At 47.3% G+C, this 16,059-nt stretch overlaps 1 protein-coding gene across 4 annotated transcripts in view; it reads right to left on the minus strand.

Annotated features, from left to right (window-relative positions):
• The window catches only part of HYDIN (HYDIN axonemal central pair apparatus protein), a 382,125-nt gene that overhangs the window by 40,859 nt on the left and 325,207 nt on the right, over window positions 1-16,059 (minus strand). For all 4 annotated transcript variants that reach the window (XM_050922316.1, XM_050922315.1, XM_050922318.1 and 1 more), the window contains exons 68-69: window positions 7,348-7,463; window positions 3,971-4,205 (exon numbers count right to left, since the gene is read on the minus strand). In XM_050922316.1, the coding sequence (XP_050778273.1) occupies window positions 3,971-4,205; window positions 7,348-7,463 (351 nt within the window). The remainder of the gene's footprint in view (window positions 1-3,970; window positions 4,206-7,347; window positions 7,464-16,059) is intronic.

Consider the following 16,059-nt stretch of genomic DNA (forward strand, 5'->3'; position numbering starts at 1 on the left):
ACCCCTTTCCATTCTGAGAATTTACCATTAATTCCTACCCTTTGTTTCCTGTCTTTTAACCAGTTTTCAATTTATGAAAGGACCTTCCCTTTTATCCCAAGACAACTTTATTTATGTAAGAGCCTTTGGTGAGGGACCTTGTCAAAGGCTTTCTGGAAATCCAAATACACTATGTCCACTAGATATCCCTTGTTCACATGTTTGTTGACCCCTTCTAAGAACTCTAATAGATTAGTAGGACATGACTTCCCTTTACAGAAACCATGTTGACTTTTGCCCAACAGTTTATGTTCTACTATGTGTCTGACAATTTTATTCTTTACTATTGTCTGAACTAATTTGCCCGGTACCGACGTTAGACTTACCAGTCTGTAATTGCCAGGATCACCTCTAGAGCCCTTTTTAAATTTTGGCATTACATTAGCTATCTTCCAGTCACTGGGTACAGAAGCTGATTTAAAGGACAGGTTACAAACCCTAGTTAATTGTTCCACAATTTCACATTTGAGTTCTTTCAGAACTCTTGGGTGAATGCCATCTGGTCCCGGTGACTTGTTAATGTTGAGTTTATCAATTAATTCCCAAACCTCCTCTAATGACACTTCAATATGTGACGATTCTTCAGATTTGTCACTTACAAAGGACAGCTCAGGTTTGGGAATCTCCCTAACAACCTCAGCCGTGAAGACTGAACAAAGAATTCATTTAGTTTCTCCACGATGACTTTATTGTCTTTAAGCACACCTTTTGTATCTCGATCGTCCAGGGGCCCCACTGGTGGTTTAGCAGGCTTCCTGCTCCTGATGTACTTAAAAAGCATTTTGTTATTACATTTGGAGTTTTTGCCTAGCCATTCTTCAAACTCCTTTTTGGCTTTTGTTATTACATTCTTGCACTTAATTTGGCAGTGTTTATGCTCCTTTCTATTTACTTCACTAGGAGATGACTTCCACTTTTTAAAAAGATGCCTTTTTATCTCTCACTGCTTCTTTTACATGGTTGTTAAGCCACGGTGGCTCTTTTTTAATTCTATTATTGTGTTTTTTAATTTGGGGGTATACATTTAAGTTGGGCCTCTATTATGGTGTCTTTGAAAAGTGTCCATGCAGCTTACAGGGATTTCACTCTAGTCACTGTACCTTTTAATTTCTGTTTAACTAACCTTCTCATTTTTGCGTAGTTCCCCTTTCTGAAATTAAATGCCACAGTGTTGGGCTGTTGAGATGTTCTTCCCTCCACAGGGATGTTGAATGTTACTATTTCCAAGCGGTTCAGTTATAGTTACCTCCTGGACCAGCTCCTGTGCTCCACTCAGGACTAAATCGAGAGTTGCCTCTCCCCTTGTGGGTTCCTGTACCAGCTGCTCCAAGAAGCAGCCATTTAAAGTATTGAGAAATTTTGCCTCTGCATTTCATCCGGAGGTGACGTACCCAGTCAATATGAGGATAATTGAAATCCCCCACTATTATTGAGTTCTTTATTTTGATAGCCTCTCTAATTTCCCTTAGCATTTCATCGCCACTATCACTGTCCTGGTCAGGTGGTCGATAATAGATCCCTATTGTTATATTCTCATTAGAGCATGGAATTACTATCCATAGGGAATCTATGGAACGTGGATTCATTTAAGATTTTTACTTCATTTGATTCAAAATTTTCTTTCACATATAGTGCCACTCCTCCCCCGGCACGACCTGTTCTGTCCTTCCAATATATTTTGTACCCTGGAATGATTGTGTCCCATTGATTGTCCTCAGTCCACCAGGTTTCTGTGATGCCTGTTATATCAATATCCTCTTTTATCACAAGGCACTCTAGTTTACCCATCTTATTTAGACTTGTAGCATTTGCGTACAAGCACTTAAAAAACTTGTCACTGTTTGTCTGCCCTTTTCTGATGTGTCAGATTCTTTTTTATGTGATTGTTTCTTGTCTGATCTGACCCTTACATTATCCTCTTCCATCCTCTGCTCCTGACTATAACCTGGAGATTCTCTATCATTAGACTCTCCTCTAAGAGAAGTCTCTGTCCGATCCACATGCTCCTCTGCAGCATTCAGCTTTCTCCCATCTCCTAGTTTAAAAACTGCTCTGTAACCTTTTTAATGTTAAGTGCCAGCAGTCTGGATTCACTTTGGTTTAGGTGAAGCTCATCCTTCCTGTATAGGCTCCCCCTGTCCCAAACGTTTCCCTAGTTCCTAATAAATCTAAGTCCCTCCTCTCTACACCATCGTCTCATCCACACATTGAGACTCTGAAGCTCTGCCTGACTACTTGGCCCTGCGTGTGGAACTGGAAGCATTTCTGACAATGCCACATAGAGGTCCTGGATTTCAGTCTCTTTCCTAGCAGCCTAAATCTGGCCTCCAGGACATCTCTCCTACCCTTCCCTATGTCATTGGTACCTACATTTACCATGATCACCAGCTCCTCACCAGCATTACACAGAAGTCTATCCAGATGCCTCAAGAGATCTGCAACCTTTGCACCAGGCAGGCAAGTCACCATATGGTTCTACTGGTCATCACAAACCCAGTCATGCCTGACCAACCTGATTGCCTTTTATGATTAGATAACTGGCTCTGTGAATATGGAGAAAGTGGTGGACGTGATATGCCTTGACTTTAGCAAAGCTTTTGACACAGTCACCCACAGTATTCTTGCCATCAAGTTAAGAAGTATGGATTGGATGAATGGCCTATAAGGTAGGTAGAAAGCTGGCTAGATTGTCAGGTTCAACAGGTAGTGAGCAACGACTTGATGTCTAGTTGGCAGTGGTATCAAATGAAGTGCCCCAGGGGTCTGTCCTGGGGCCAGTTTTGTTCAACATCTTCATTAATGATCTGGATGATGGCATGTTCGCGGATGACACTAAGCTGGAGGGAAGAGATAGGGTCCAGAGTGACGTAGACAAATTGGCGGATTGGGCTAAAAGAAATCTGATGAGGTTCAAAAAGGACAAGTGCAGAATCCTGCACCTAGGACAGAAGAATCCCATTCACTGCTACAGGCTGGGGACCAACTGGCTAAGTAGCAGTTCTGCAGAAAAGGACCTGGGGGTTACAGTGGATGAGAAGTTGGATATGAGCCAGCAGTGTGCCCTTGTTGCCAAGCAGGCTCATGGCACATTGGGCTGTATTAGTAAGGGCATTGCCAGCAGATCGAGGGACGTGATCATTCCCATCTATTCGGCACTGGTGAGGCCACACCTGGAGTACTGCGTCCAGTTTTGGCCCCCCCACTACAGAAAGGATGTGGACACATTGGAGAGAGTCCAGCAGAGGGCAATGAAAATGATTAGGAGGCTGGGGCACATGACTTACGAGGAGAGGCTGAGGGAACTGGGGTTATTTTCTCTGCAGAAGAGAAGAGTGAGGAGGGATTTGATAGCAGCCTTCAACTATCTGAAGGGGGGTTCCAAAGGGGATGGATCTAGGCTCTTCTCAGTGGTGGCAGATGGCCGAACAAGGAGTAATAGACTCAAGTTGCAGTGGTGGAGGTCTAGGCTGGATATTAGGAAACACTATTTCACTAGGAGGGTGGTGAAGCTCTGGAATGGGTTACCTAGGGAGGTGGTGGAATCTCCATTCATAGAGGTTTTTAAGGCCCGACTGGGATGACTTAGTTGGGGTAGGTCCTACTTTGAGCAGGGGGTGGGGCTAGATGACCTCCTGAGGTCTCTTCCAACCCCAATCTTCTATGATTCTAAATCATCCCTGATCACCTCCCCTCCAGAACTAAACAGCCTAAGGGATCCTAAGGGATGGCACAGGTTTCGTCCCAGGGCTGATGGTTTCCAAGCTAGGACTAAACAAAGCAATAGGTTTTTGATGCCCCACCTTTCCTCGACTGCATTGTCGGCCCATCCATTTCAGGGAGCACCGAATTCCATTCACACCAAAGTACTTTGGACAATAATTCCCTGTTACTAGCACTTGTCAAGATGCAATCCACCCAGAGTGCTTCCTACCTGCAGAGTAGGTGGCCCTCAAACTCTCCCACTTCCAGTGGGGAGAATTTCAACAGGAACTGCTGCTTCTTCCCGGCTGGGATGATGCCACTGCTGGGTTCCACTGAGAATGGAGGGAGAGCAGCAACAGCACACAGGAAGGATGAGACACTCTCCAGAACACTGCCTAGCTGGCTAGCGGGTCGACTGCATGGTATTTTGGTGGAGGCAGCAGATGTGGCAGATGGGAACTCTCCTGTGTTAAGGAATGGGTGGTTAGGTCAGTTTCACTGGATTTATCTTTGAGGATGAAACCTCTTGTTCTGAGCTCAGACCCCATGATTCAGTACGATAGACAGAAGGCCGAGGGGATTTGGTTTAAAGACCACACAAGGGCTATCCCCCTTCGCAAGCCCTTTCCAAGGATGATTCCAACCAGCGTTAGTGAAAGGTGTAATGTAGCTTCATGCCATCACTTCTGCACTGCCTCTTCCTAACTCCCCATATGCTGAAAAAGATCTAGAAAAGTTCCATATAAGGGCATGAAATCAAAATGCTGAAAGACATTCCATCACACGCTGGTCTGAACGTGGTGCCCAAAGACCACTGTGACCAAGGCTATGTATCAGAGGGGTAGCCGTGTTAGTCTGGATCTGTAAAAGCAGCAAAGAGTCTGGGGCACCTTATAGACTAACAAACGTATTGGAGCATGAGCTTTCGTGGGCGAATACCCACTTTGTCAGTACCTATAAGGGCCATATCATGCCCGCATTACATCCATGCCTGGTTAGCAGGGTTGCACAGATGAATCTGAGGGCAGAATGTGGCTCATTTTGTGTATGTGCTTTCAGCTGAAAAGGTAGGCAGACATTAAGTGATCAAGGAGCAGCATTCGTGCATATTGCAGTGTCTGGTCTTCTCTTCCTCTGTTTATCATGCTTCCACAGCCAGCCATAGCCATCAAACCACAAAGCAGGGGTATAATGGAACAGCCCAATGGTCCAGAGCACCCTGGCTCAGGGCATGGCCGTTGCCAAATGTTAAATTCCATCAGTACACCGATTTATGCATTACACTGTGAGAGAATTTCCATCCTGACCCATGTGGTGATGAGTTTATGCCTTGAGGCATGAGGATTGAGAGTGCTTATTTCCATCCTAGCGAATTTAACTGCTGGTGTTAGTTTTACTCATAAAAAGTCTAGTCCTTGTCCTTCTCACCCTTTTAGTAGCTGGCTGCATAATATGCTGCACAGCAGCTGAAGACATGTTAAAGATGCACAGAAGCATTTAGCAAAGCACCCTCATGCCTCAGAGAGAGCAGGCTAGGCCATGTTGGAAGACAGCATTACATAATTGAACAGACCCTGCAGCTACATGTATGGGACCATCTTAAAAACAAAAATGCAGCTTTAATTACAAATACTTTTCCTCCTGCTTGCAAAATATGTCTATATTATGGCCCCAATTCAACAAGGCTATTAAGCGTGTGCATAATAAGCATGTCTGTGTTTGAAGTTATGCACATGTTTAGGGGCCTTGTTGAATCAGGGCCTAAGAGGGGTGAAAACAATAATTCATCAATGTGTGCGTGTGCTGGCGGGGGAGGAACAATACCAGAAAATGTGGAAATGGCAGACGTGCTAAATGACTTTTTTCTTTCAGTTTTCACCAAAAAGGTTAGTAGTGATTGGACGTCTAACATAGTGAATGCCAGTGAACATGAGGTAGGATCAGAGGTTAAAATAGGGAAAGACTAAGTTAAAAATTACTTAGACAAGTTAGATATTTTCAAGTCATCAGAGCATGATGAAATACATCCTAGGATACTCAAGGGGCTGACTAAGGAGATGTCTGAGCCATTAGCGATGATCTTTGAAAAGTCACGGAAGACGGGAGAAATTCCAGAGGGCTGGAAAGGCGCAAATATAGCACCAAGCTATAAAAAGGGGACTAAGGACAACCTGGGGAATTACAGACCAGTCAGCTAAGCTTCAGTCCCCAGAAATACAATGTGGAGGGGACTGGACTAGAAGACCTTTCGAGATCTCTTCCAGTCCTACGATTCTACGATTCTACATCTCTGCCATGAAAAGCTGAGTGATTACTCGGAATCCAGGATGTGGGAGGGGCTCCGGGCTGGGGCAGGGAGTTGGGATGCAGGGTGGGTGAGAGCTCTGGCTGGGGATGAGAGGTTTGGGGTGCAGGAGGGGGCTCCAGGCTGGGGGGTAGGGCTGAGGGATTTGGAGTGTGGGAGGGGGCTGCAGGTTTAGGTAGGGGGTTGTGGTTCAGGAGTGGGTGATGGCTCTGGGGTGGGGCCAGGGATGAGGGGTTCGGGGTGTGTGGGGTCTCTGGGCTGGGGCAGGGGGTTGGGGTGCAGAGGGGTCAGGGCTCTGGGCTGGAGATGCAGGATCTGGGGTAGGGCCGGAGATGAGGGGTTTGGGGTGCAGAAGAGGGCTCCAGGTTTGAGGTGGCTCAGGGCTGGGGCAGGGGGTTGGGGTTCGGGCATGGACTTACCTCGGGTGGGTCCCAGTCAGTGGCATAGTGGGAAGAGCGGGGGGCTAAGGTAGGCTCCCTGCCCGTCCTGGCACCATGCTGCGTGCGCCCTGAAAGCAGCCAGCAAGTCCAGGTCCTAGGCTGGAGGCCAGGAGGCTCCGTGCGCCGCTCACGTCCACAGGTACCAACTCCCGCCCCCAGTGTGCAGCTGGTGCTCGGGGCAGGGGCAGCACGTAGAGCCCTGTGCCCCCCGCCCACCTAGGAGCTGGACCTGCTGGCTGCATCTGGGGTGCAGCACAGTGCCAGCCAGGGCAGGTAGGGACTAGCCTGCCTTAGCCCTGCAGCACTGCTGACTAGACTTTTACCAACCCAGTTGGCGGTGCTGACCGGCGCCACCAGGGTCCCTTTTCGACCAGGTGTTCCAGTTGAAAACTGGACACCTGGTCACTCTACCAGTGACCTTGATTCCATTACCCTGAGACCCTCCAACAGGACTCCCCCCATGCTCCCTTTTCAGCTCCTGACCCCCCACCCCCAACGTGTGGCTGACCTCTCTGACCTTTGCTGACCTTTCCACAGTGCCCAGCAGCTCTGCCATACCAGTCCTGGGCACTCTGAAGGTGGGGGAGCAGGAAAGAAAGCAATAAGAAGGAAAAAAGGAAAATTCTTTATCCAAACCTGAAAGAAGCCACTTGCCTCAGGATGATGGGGGAGGACATGGGGAAGGGAGCAGAGTTATGATGTCACCTTCAGAACTCTGCTGTGTTGGTGCCTCAGGCAAAGAGGCCCAGCCTGCTCCCTGAGCTCTCAGGTTCCCTGAATGCTGTAAAGCCCCTGTGGGTTACAGAAGGAAGCTGCTGCGGGGAGCGCCAGGTCGGGGGGAGAGGGGGCTGATTGTTATACCTTCAGGACTGCATGGCAACGGTTCTTCAGTAAAGTTGACTGCCCTTCTGCTGTCCTCCATGACCACCTTCCAGGAGTACTCCAGCGCCACATTACCCTTATTGGACAGCTGGAACCTGCAAAGGCAGCCAGGGAAAAAGGAGAAGAAATAACTTATCTAACAGAAGGGCTAAGCAAGCACTGAAAAATCATCGAGGGTCAGATTCTGACACCCTTACTCATGCTGAGTAGCGCTTTGCTCTGCAAGCCATGGCATCAATTGGAAGGGGTCCACAAGTATCATTCAGCTTGCAGAAGGGGAGCAGAATGTGGCCCATGCATTTCAGCAGATGGTTCTACAGCGTATCCTGCCTGCCTGGAGCAAGGGGCCCGCGGCAATCCTAGCACCACCCCACGTTATACCGGAGGGGCTGACACCGGTGGCTCATGACAGCAGAACGATTTCTACTTCTGCGTTTTGCAGCTGACAAACCTGTTACACGTCTGGTAACTTTGGCATTCGCCGTCAGTGAAATGCGGCCTGTTTTTAGGACTGTGTAGTAATTTGGGCTGAACGCTGGCAGTGTGTAATCAGGGTAAGAATCACTCCAACAGGAGTTTGGAACATAAATGGCTTGTAGGCTTGGGCCCTGACTGGTACAGGAGTCACTCTATGGACCAAAATAAATGTAGTCAGCTCTAGGGAGGAGTGTGGCAACTATCTGGCGTCAGCCATACTGCACAGCACCTTGCTTTGTTTATGGGACTTATTTATTTCAATGACACCAGGCTCTGTGAGACAGAATGGGATCAAGGACGATTCCTCCAGTGCAAAGGAGAGAGTTGGGAGACAGAACGTAAATGCCAGGATGTGGGATAATGTCTGGGCTCCAGAAGACAGTGCCATGGCAACCCTTGGGACTGAGACTTCTGACAGGCACCCAGAGCTCTGGCACAAACAGTAGCAACTCTTCTGCCTCCTGGTGCTTATCTGCTGTCGGAAACAACAGCAAACAAACTAAACTTCCATATATACTCAATCATAAGCCGGTTCCTTTATAAGCCGACCCCCCCATGATGGATAAGTAAAAATGGAAAATTTGTATAAGCCAACCCTATAATTCAGGGGTCAACAAACTTTGGCTCCCGGGCCATCAGGATAAGCTGCTGGTGGGTCGAGATGGCTTGTTTACCTCAAGTGTCTTCAGGCACGGAGATAAACCTATGTAAACAAAGTGTCCCAGCATGCCAGCTGCTTACCCTGATGGGCCAGGACAGCAACTGGTGGGGAAATTTTGGGGAGGGAGAAGCTGAGAGTTAGGGGAATAACCCACCCCTAGCCTGGAACCCCCACACTCTTCCCATCCCATCCCTTCCCACCTTATCTGGGGAGGGCCGGGGAGGATGTCTCTGACCTGGTTGGAGCTGCTCCGGCAGGCTGGGCAGCACGGCCACAGCATGTTCCATGGGCTGGGCTGGGCAGCATGGCCGCAGCATGCTCCAGGGGGACCGGACAGCGCATGGCCGCAGCCTGCTCTGGGGGGGCAGGGCCAAGCAGCACGGCTGCAGTTTGCCAGCTGGAGCGGCAGCTGCTTCGGAGGCTGCTGGAGAGCAGTGTGGCCAGAAGGGGAGAGACTCTGGCCCCGACTCTTCCCTTCTGGCTGTGCTGCCTCTCCTTGCTCCCTCTGATGGGGGGAGGGGCTGCGTCCCACCTCTCCCTCTCTATACCCATTCATAAGCCGACCTCCTTCTGTGGTGCTTCCCTTTTTTACTAAAATAATTCAGCTTATGAACAAGTATATAGGGTACTTCCCGGAAGCTCTAGGGACATCGCAGGCTAATGTAAGAGCACTGAGCCTCCCACTGTCCCAGGGGGCTGGGAAGACGAGCACTAACACCTGTGGCTTAGTAGTACTCTGGAGTGAGTTGGCCCTGGCTCTGCAACACCACTTCCTTCACTGGTAGCAGAGACGGTTACTCACCCTGTGCAGTAACTGAGGTTCTTCGAGTGCTGTCCCTGTGGGTGCCCCACTTCAAGTGTTGGTGGGTCCCAGTGCCGTTGATCAGAGATTTTTGGTAGCAGTGTCCGTCTGAGTCACACAGGCGCAGTAGTCGTCTTGTGGCATCATTGGTGCCTCTTCTAGCGCACGCGTGACCCAACCCTCTCTGTTCCTTCTCTACTGTAGAGTCCTTATTGCAAACTCTGAAGTAGAGGGGAGGAGGGTGGGTAGTGGAGCCCCCACAGGGGCGCTCATCTCGAAAAACCTCAGTTACTGCACAGGGTGAGTAACCTCCTCTTCTTCTTCGAGTGATGTCCCTGTGGGTGCTCCACTTCAGGTGACTGTAGAGCAGTGGATGTAAGGGACTTCAGATTCGCTTGGGCCATTGAAGAGAGCATGGTGAGGCCTATTATAGCGTCTGACCTTGAGCTTTGAGTGATTGCATAATGGTTTGTGAACATGTGCACAGAGGCCCAGGTAGTCACTCTGCATATGTCTATTATCGGTACATTGTTCAAGAACGCTATGGATGTTGCTATTGAGCATGTAGAGTGGAATCTGATCCCCTCTGGGGATTCTGTGTTATTCGTACGATAACGGAGTGGATGCAGGCAGAGGTTGTGTGGAAATTGTGCTTCCCTTAGAGCACTCTGTTGTGGAAATAAGTCTAAGGACTTCCAGAAAGGCTTGGTTCTGTCTAAATAAAAGGCTATTGCTCATCTGACATCTAGAGTATGTAAGATAGTCTCTTGTGAGCTCCCATTTGATTTGGGATAAAACATAGGGAGGTGTATGGGTTGGTTTATATGGAAGGATGTTGATATTTTAGGTAAGAATTTCAGGTGTGGTCTCAATGTGACCTTGTCTTTAAAGAATATGGTATAAGGGGGGTCAGCCATGAGCACCCCATCTCACTTACTCCTTGAGTGGAGGTGATCGTCACTGATGGATGAAGCAGGGAGCAGGTAGCTAAGGGCTCAAATGGGGGTCTAGTGAGGCATTTAAGCACTAGGTTTAAATCTCATGCTGGCGTAGGTTGTCGGACTTCTGGGTAAATGTTCTGTATGCCAGTGAGGAAAGAAGTTGGTATTGGGTGTGCAAATATCGAGATTCCCTTGATCTTATGGTGGAAGGCTACAATAGCTGTGATGTGTAGTTTAATTGAACTTGTTGAGAGACCTGATTTCTTCAGTTCTAGTATGTAGTCCAGCACTAATGGGAGTGGGGCTGTAACTGTGGTTAACTGTTTTTGTTGACACCATACTATGAACCTTTTCCATTTTTGGAGGTAAGTATTGCGAGTGGTCAATCTCCTGCTATTTAGTAACATAATAATAATTGGAGATATACCTATCCCCTAGAACTGGAAGGGACCCTGAAAGGTCATCAAGTCCAGCCCCCTGCCTTCACTAGCAGGACCAAGTACTGATTTTTGCCCCAGATCTCTAAGTGGCCCCCTCAAGGATTGAACTCACAACCCTGGGTTTAGCAGGCCAATGCTCAAACCACTGAGCTATCTGACCCCCTGACATGTGTTTAACTTGTTCTGAACAGGCTAATTTGTCATGTTGGAACCATGTAGGAGCCAGGCTTTCAGGTGAAGTTTCTCTGGATTCGAGTGGAGAGTCCTGCCTTTGTTCTCTGAGAGGAAATCGGCCTGCAGTGGAAGAGTTCATGGAGTGCATACTGCCATCGCATCAGGACAAGGTACCAGGTCTGCCTGAGCCACATTGGGACTATCAGTACGATGTGGGTCTTGTCAGCATGTATCTTCTGTATCACTCGTGAGATCAGTGAGATCGGTGGGAATGCATACATGAGTGATGCGTCCCATGTGATGAGGAAGGCATCCCCCAGTGATGGGGGTCCCAGTCTCATAGACTCATAGACTTTAAGGTCAGAAGGGACCATTATGATCATCTAGTCTGACCTCCTGCACAATGCAGGCCACAGAATCTCACCCATCCACTTCTATAACAAACCCCTAATCTATGTCTGAGTTATTGAAGACCTCAAATTGTGGTTTGAAGACCTCAAGCTGCAGAGAATCCTCCAGCAAGTGACCCATGCCCCATGCTGCAGAGGAAGGCAAAAAACCTCCAAGGCCTCTGCCAATCTGCCCTAGAGGAAAATTCCTTCCCGACCCCAAATATGGCAATCAGTTAAACCCTGAGCATGTGGGCAAAACTCACCAGCCAGCACCCAGGAAAGAATTCCCTGTAGTAACTCAGATCCCAACCCATCTAACATCCCATCACAGACCACTGGGCATACTTACCTGCTGATAATCAAAGATCAATTGCCAAAATTAATCGCCAAAATTAGGCTATCCCATCATACCATCCCCTCCATAAGCTTATCAAGCTTAGTCTCGAAGCCAGATATGACTTTTGCCCCTACTCCTCCCCTTGGAAGGCTGTTCCAGAACTTTACTCCTCTAATGGTTAGAAACCTTCGTCTAATTTCAAGTCTAAACTTCCTAGTGTCCAGTTTATATCCATTTGTTCTTGTGTCCACATTGGTACTAAGCTTAAATAATTCCTCTCCCTCCCTAATATTAATCCCTCTGATATATTTATAAAGAGCAAGCACATCCCCCCTCAATCTTCTTTTGGTTAGGCTAAACAAGCCAAGCTCTTTGAGTCTCCTTTCATAAGCCAGGTTTTCCATTCCTCAGATCATCCTAGTAGCCCGTCTCTGAACCTGTTCCAGTTTGAATTCATCCTTCTTAAACATGGGAGACCAGAACTGCACACAGTATTCCAGATGAGGTCTCACCAGTGCCTTATATAATGATACTAACACCTCCTTATCTTTGCTGGAAATACCTCGCCTGATGCATCCTAAAACCGCATTCGCTTTTTTAACAGCCATATCACATTGGCAGCTTATAGTGATCAACCAATACTCCGAGGTCCTTCTCCTCCACCGTTACTTCCAACTGATGCGTCCCCAATTTATAACAAAAATTCTTGTTATTAATCCCTAAATGCATGACCTTGCACTTTTCACTATTAAATTTCATCCTATTACTATTACTCCAGTTTACAAAGTCATCCAGATCTTTCTGTATGATATCCCGGTCCTTCTCTGTGTTCGCAATACCTCCCAGCTTTGTGTCATCTGCAAACTTTATTAGCACATTCCCGCTTTTTGTGCCAAGGTCAGTAATAAAAAGATTAAATAAGATTGGTCCCAAAACTGATCCCTGAGGAACTCCACTAGTAACCTCCTTCCAGCTTGACAATTCACCTTTCAGTACGACCTGTTGTAGTCTCCCCTTTAACTAGTTCCTTATCCACCTTTCAATTTTCATATTGATCCCCATCTTTTCCAATTTAACTAATAATTCCCCATGTGGAACCGTGTCAAATGCCTTACTGAAATCGAGGTAAATTAGATCCACTGCATTTCCTTTGTCTAAAAAATCTGTTACCTTCTCAAAGAAGGAGATCAGGTTGGTTTGGCTCGATCTACCTTTTGTAAAACCATGTTGTATTTTGTCCCAGTTACCATTGACTTCAATGTCCTTATCTACTTTCTCCTTCAAAATTTTTTCCAAGACCTCACATACTACAGATGTCAAACTAACAGGCCTATAGTTACTCAGATCACCTTTTTTCCCTTTCTTAAAAACAGGAATTATGTTAGCAATTCTCCAGTCGTACGGTACAACCCCTGAGTTTACCGATTCATTAAAAATTCTTGCTAATGGGCTTGCAATTTCATGTGCCCATTCATTTAATATTCTTGGATGAAGATTATCTGGGCCCTCTGATTTTGTCCCATTAAGCTGTTCGAGTTTGGTTTCTACCTCGGAAGTGGTAATATCTACCTGATCAGTCCTGATCTTGAGCAAAAAAGAGTGGGTACTTGTGGTTTAGTGATGATGCAAACAGGTTGACGAGGGGAAGCCCCATCATTGAAACATTGACTGTAGGAGTCAGTTATTTCCCATACATGTTCCTGGGAAAACTGTCTGCTTAGTGTGTCCGGTGCCATGTTCTGGCATCTGTGGAGATAGGAGGCCAAGATGTTTACTTTGTGGTGTATGCACCAGTTCCACAGTTTCATGGCCTCAGTGCAAAATGAGAAGGAGTGGGAGCCTCCTTGGTGACTGATATAGAACATGCATGTTATATTGTCGGTCATTATCCACTGATGGGTTCTTTATCCCTGGCAGGAAGTGCCTGCCGGCATCACATACTGCACGTAGCTCTAGCAGACTGATGTGTAGTCAGGTTTCCACTGTTAACTACCTGCCTTGAACAGAGAGTTGGTTCAGGTGGACTCCTCAGCCTCTCAATGAAGCGTCTGTCGTGATTATTATTGATGGTGGATCCTGCTGAAAGGGGATCCTCATGCACACATTCTCTGGTTTTGTCCATCGCTGTAAGGAGACCAAGACTTCTGGTGATGCTGTTAGTCTCTTGTTCAGGCTGTGTTTGCTGGGGATGAATGCTAAGCTCAGCCAGCCCCGTGGGAAGCACGTATGAAGTCTTGCAGGTCTTACGACAAATATTGTGGCTGCCATGTGACCTAATAGTTGTAAGCAGCTTCATGCTGATGTTTGAGGGCTGTTGTTGACCACTTAGATGAGGCCGGTCAATGTTACGAATCGGTTCAGGTAATGATACTCGGACCTGTGTGGAGTCGAGGTGTGCCCCGATGAAGTGCAGTTGCTGTATTAGAAGTAGGGTTGATTTTGTTCATTTATTTGTAACCCTAGCTTCTGGAAGCGTGTGATAGTCTTCTGCACTATGTTTATCACTTCTTCTCGAGTCAGACCTTTCAGCAGACAATCATCTACATATGGGAAAATCATTATCCCTTGTTCCGTATGTGTGCCTCCACTACTGCAAGCGTTTTGAGAACGATTCTTGGTGAGGTGGAGAGGCCGAAAGGTAGTACTCTGTATAGATAGAGATCACCCACCACTGTGAACTGTAGAAACCATCTGTGAGGGGTGTGTATGATGACGTGAAAATATGCATCTTGTAGGTCGAGAGCTGAAAACCAGTCCCGGCTGTCTAGCGCTGGTATTACTGTCGCCAGTGTGACCAACTTGAATCTTTGGGTTTGTACAAATTTGTTGAGCTTTCTGAGATCCAGGATGGGTCTCCAGCCACTATTTTTCTTCTGGGTCAAGAAATAGTGGGAGTAAAAACCCCTCCCTCTTTGTTGTGGGAGAACTTGCTCCATAGCACCTAACTGTAGAAGATGGTTTACTTCCTGTCTTAAAAGGTGCTCATGAGAAGGGTCCCTGAAGAGTGACAAGGAAGGGGCTGAGGTAGAGGGGTGGGAGAGAAAGGAGATGGCATAACCCAATCTTACAGTCTCCACAACCCATTGATCCATTGTTATCGATGCCCAGACTTGGTCAAATGGGTGTAGTCAATGGTCAAAGAAACACGATATTGGCATTGTATAGTGGGGGAGGTCATTCAGACCCTAGACCAAATATTCAAAACTGTTGTTTGGAGGAAGCCAGTTGCGATGTTGAGGGCTGACTTTGAGGTATTCTCTAGCTCTGTAATTGCTGTCTGTTTCTTTGTAGTTTGTATTGTCTTTGTTGTGGGCAATGTTTTTGTGTCCAAACCCACGGAAAACAAACAGAAATTGGGCTTGCTTTAGGCTAAGTTGGCTAGTGTTGGCTAGTTTTTGGGCTTGCTAGGGCTTTTAAAGTAGCTTGTAATTTGTTGCTTCTTTTTTTTTAATTGGCTCCTGGCCTGCCCTGCCCCCAGGCCCAGCCAATCAAAAAGCTGGAATGGTGATTGGCATTTGGCTCCAGCTGCTGCATCGCCTGTGTGCCTGTGCGTGGTGACCTGCACGGGGGGTGACATGATGTGCATGTGGACTGTGCTTTAAACAATTTGAAGGTCCTGATTCTTGCCTGGCTAGGCCAGATATTAACTCCCCAATAGCAAGGAAAGTAATCAACACCCAGGGGGGTGTAAAACAATCCATCAACAACCATTGCCCAGCAAGGGAGCTACAATTCAATGACTTGCCTGCATGAGGCCACACCAGGGGAATTGCTCAACCTTGCCTGGAGACTCAGCAATGCCCCTAGACATATCTGGATTTGTGCTCCCCAAGCACATGGACTGAGGGTATAAAACCAAACACAGGGGGGCCATGCTTGGCCTTTCTCCTTCACCTATCTACACTGCAAGCAACAAGGACACTCTGAAGTCGCCAACTGAGGGGACTGGCCCAGATTTCAAGAGTGAAATCTGTGTACTATGAACTGCAATATCCAGTGGGGTGAGAAAAACTGCTTAATCTAGATGTTGCCCAGTCTAATAGGGTTGAGAGTTTAGACTGAGTGCTTATATTTTGTTTTCTTTTGGTAACTAACTCTGACTTTTTGCTTATCACTTAAAATCTACCTTTTGTAGTCAATAAATTTGTTTTACTGTTTGTCTTTAACAGTGAGTTTGCATGAAGTGTGTGGCAAATCTGCTCATGTTTTGCAAAGGCTGGTGTATGTCCACTTTCCATTGATGAAGTGGTGAACCAATTAATAAATCTGCATTGCTCATCTTGAGCAATGCAAGATGGTATATTCATGGGGTACAGTGCTGGGAGCCGGTGGGGGGATTTGGCTCTGGGAGCATTCCTGCAATCTATCTGGGTGTGGGGCCCCACATGCGGTTGTGCTGAGTGATCACAGTGCCTGGAGGGGTTTGCTGCTGGTCCCTAGCAAGGCATTGTAAGAGACAGCCCAGGC

This window comes from Gopherus flavomarginatus, chromosome 14 (genome assembly GCF_025201925.1).
Source record: "Gopherus flavomarginatus isolate rGopFla2 chromosome 14, rGopFla2.mat.asm, whole genome shotgun sequence".
NCBI lineage: Eukaryota > Metazoa > Chordata > Testudines > Testudinidae > Gopherus > Gopherus flavomarginatus.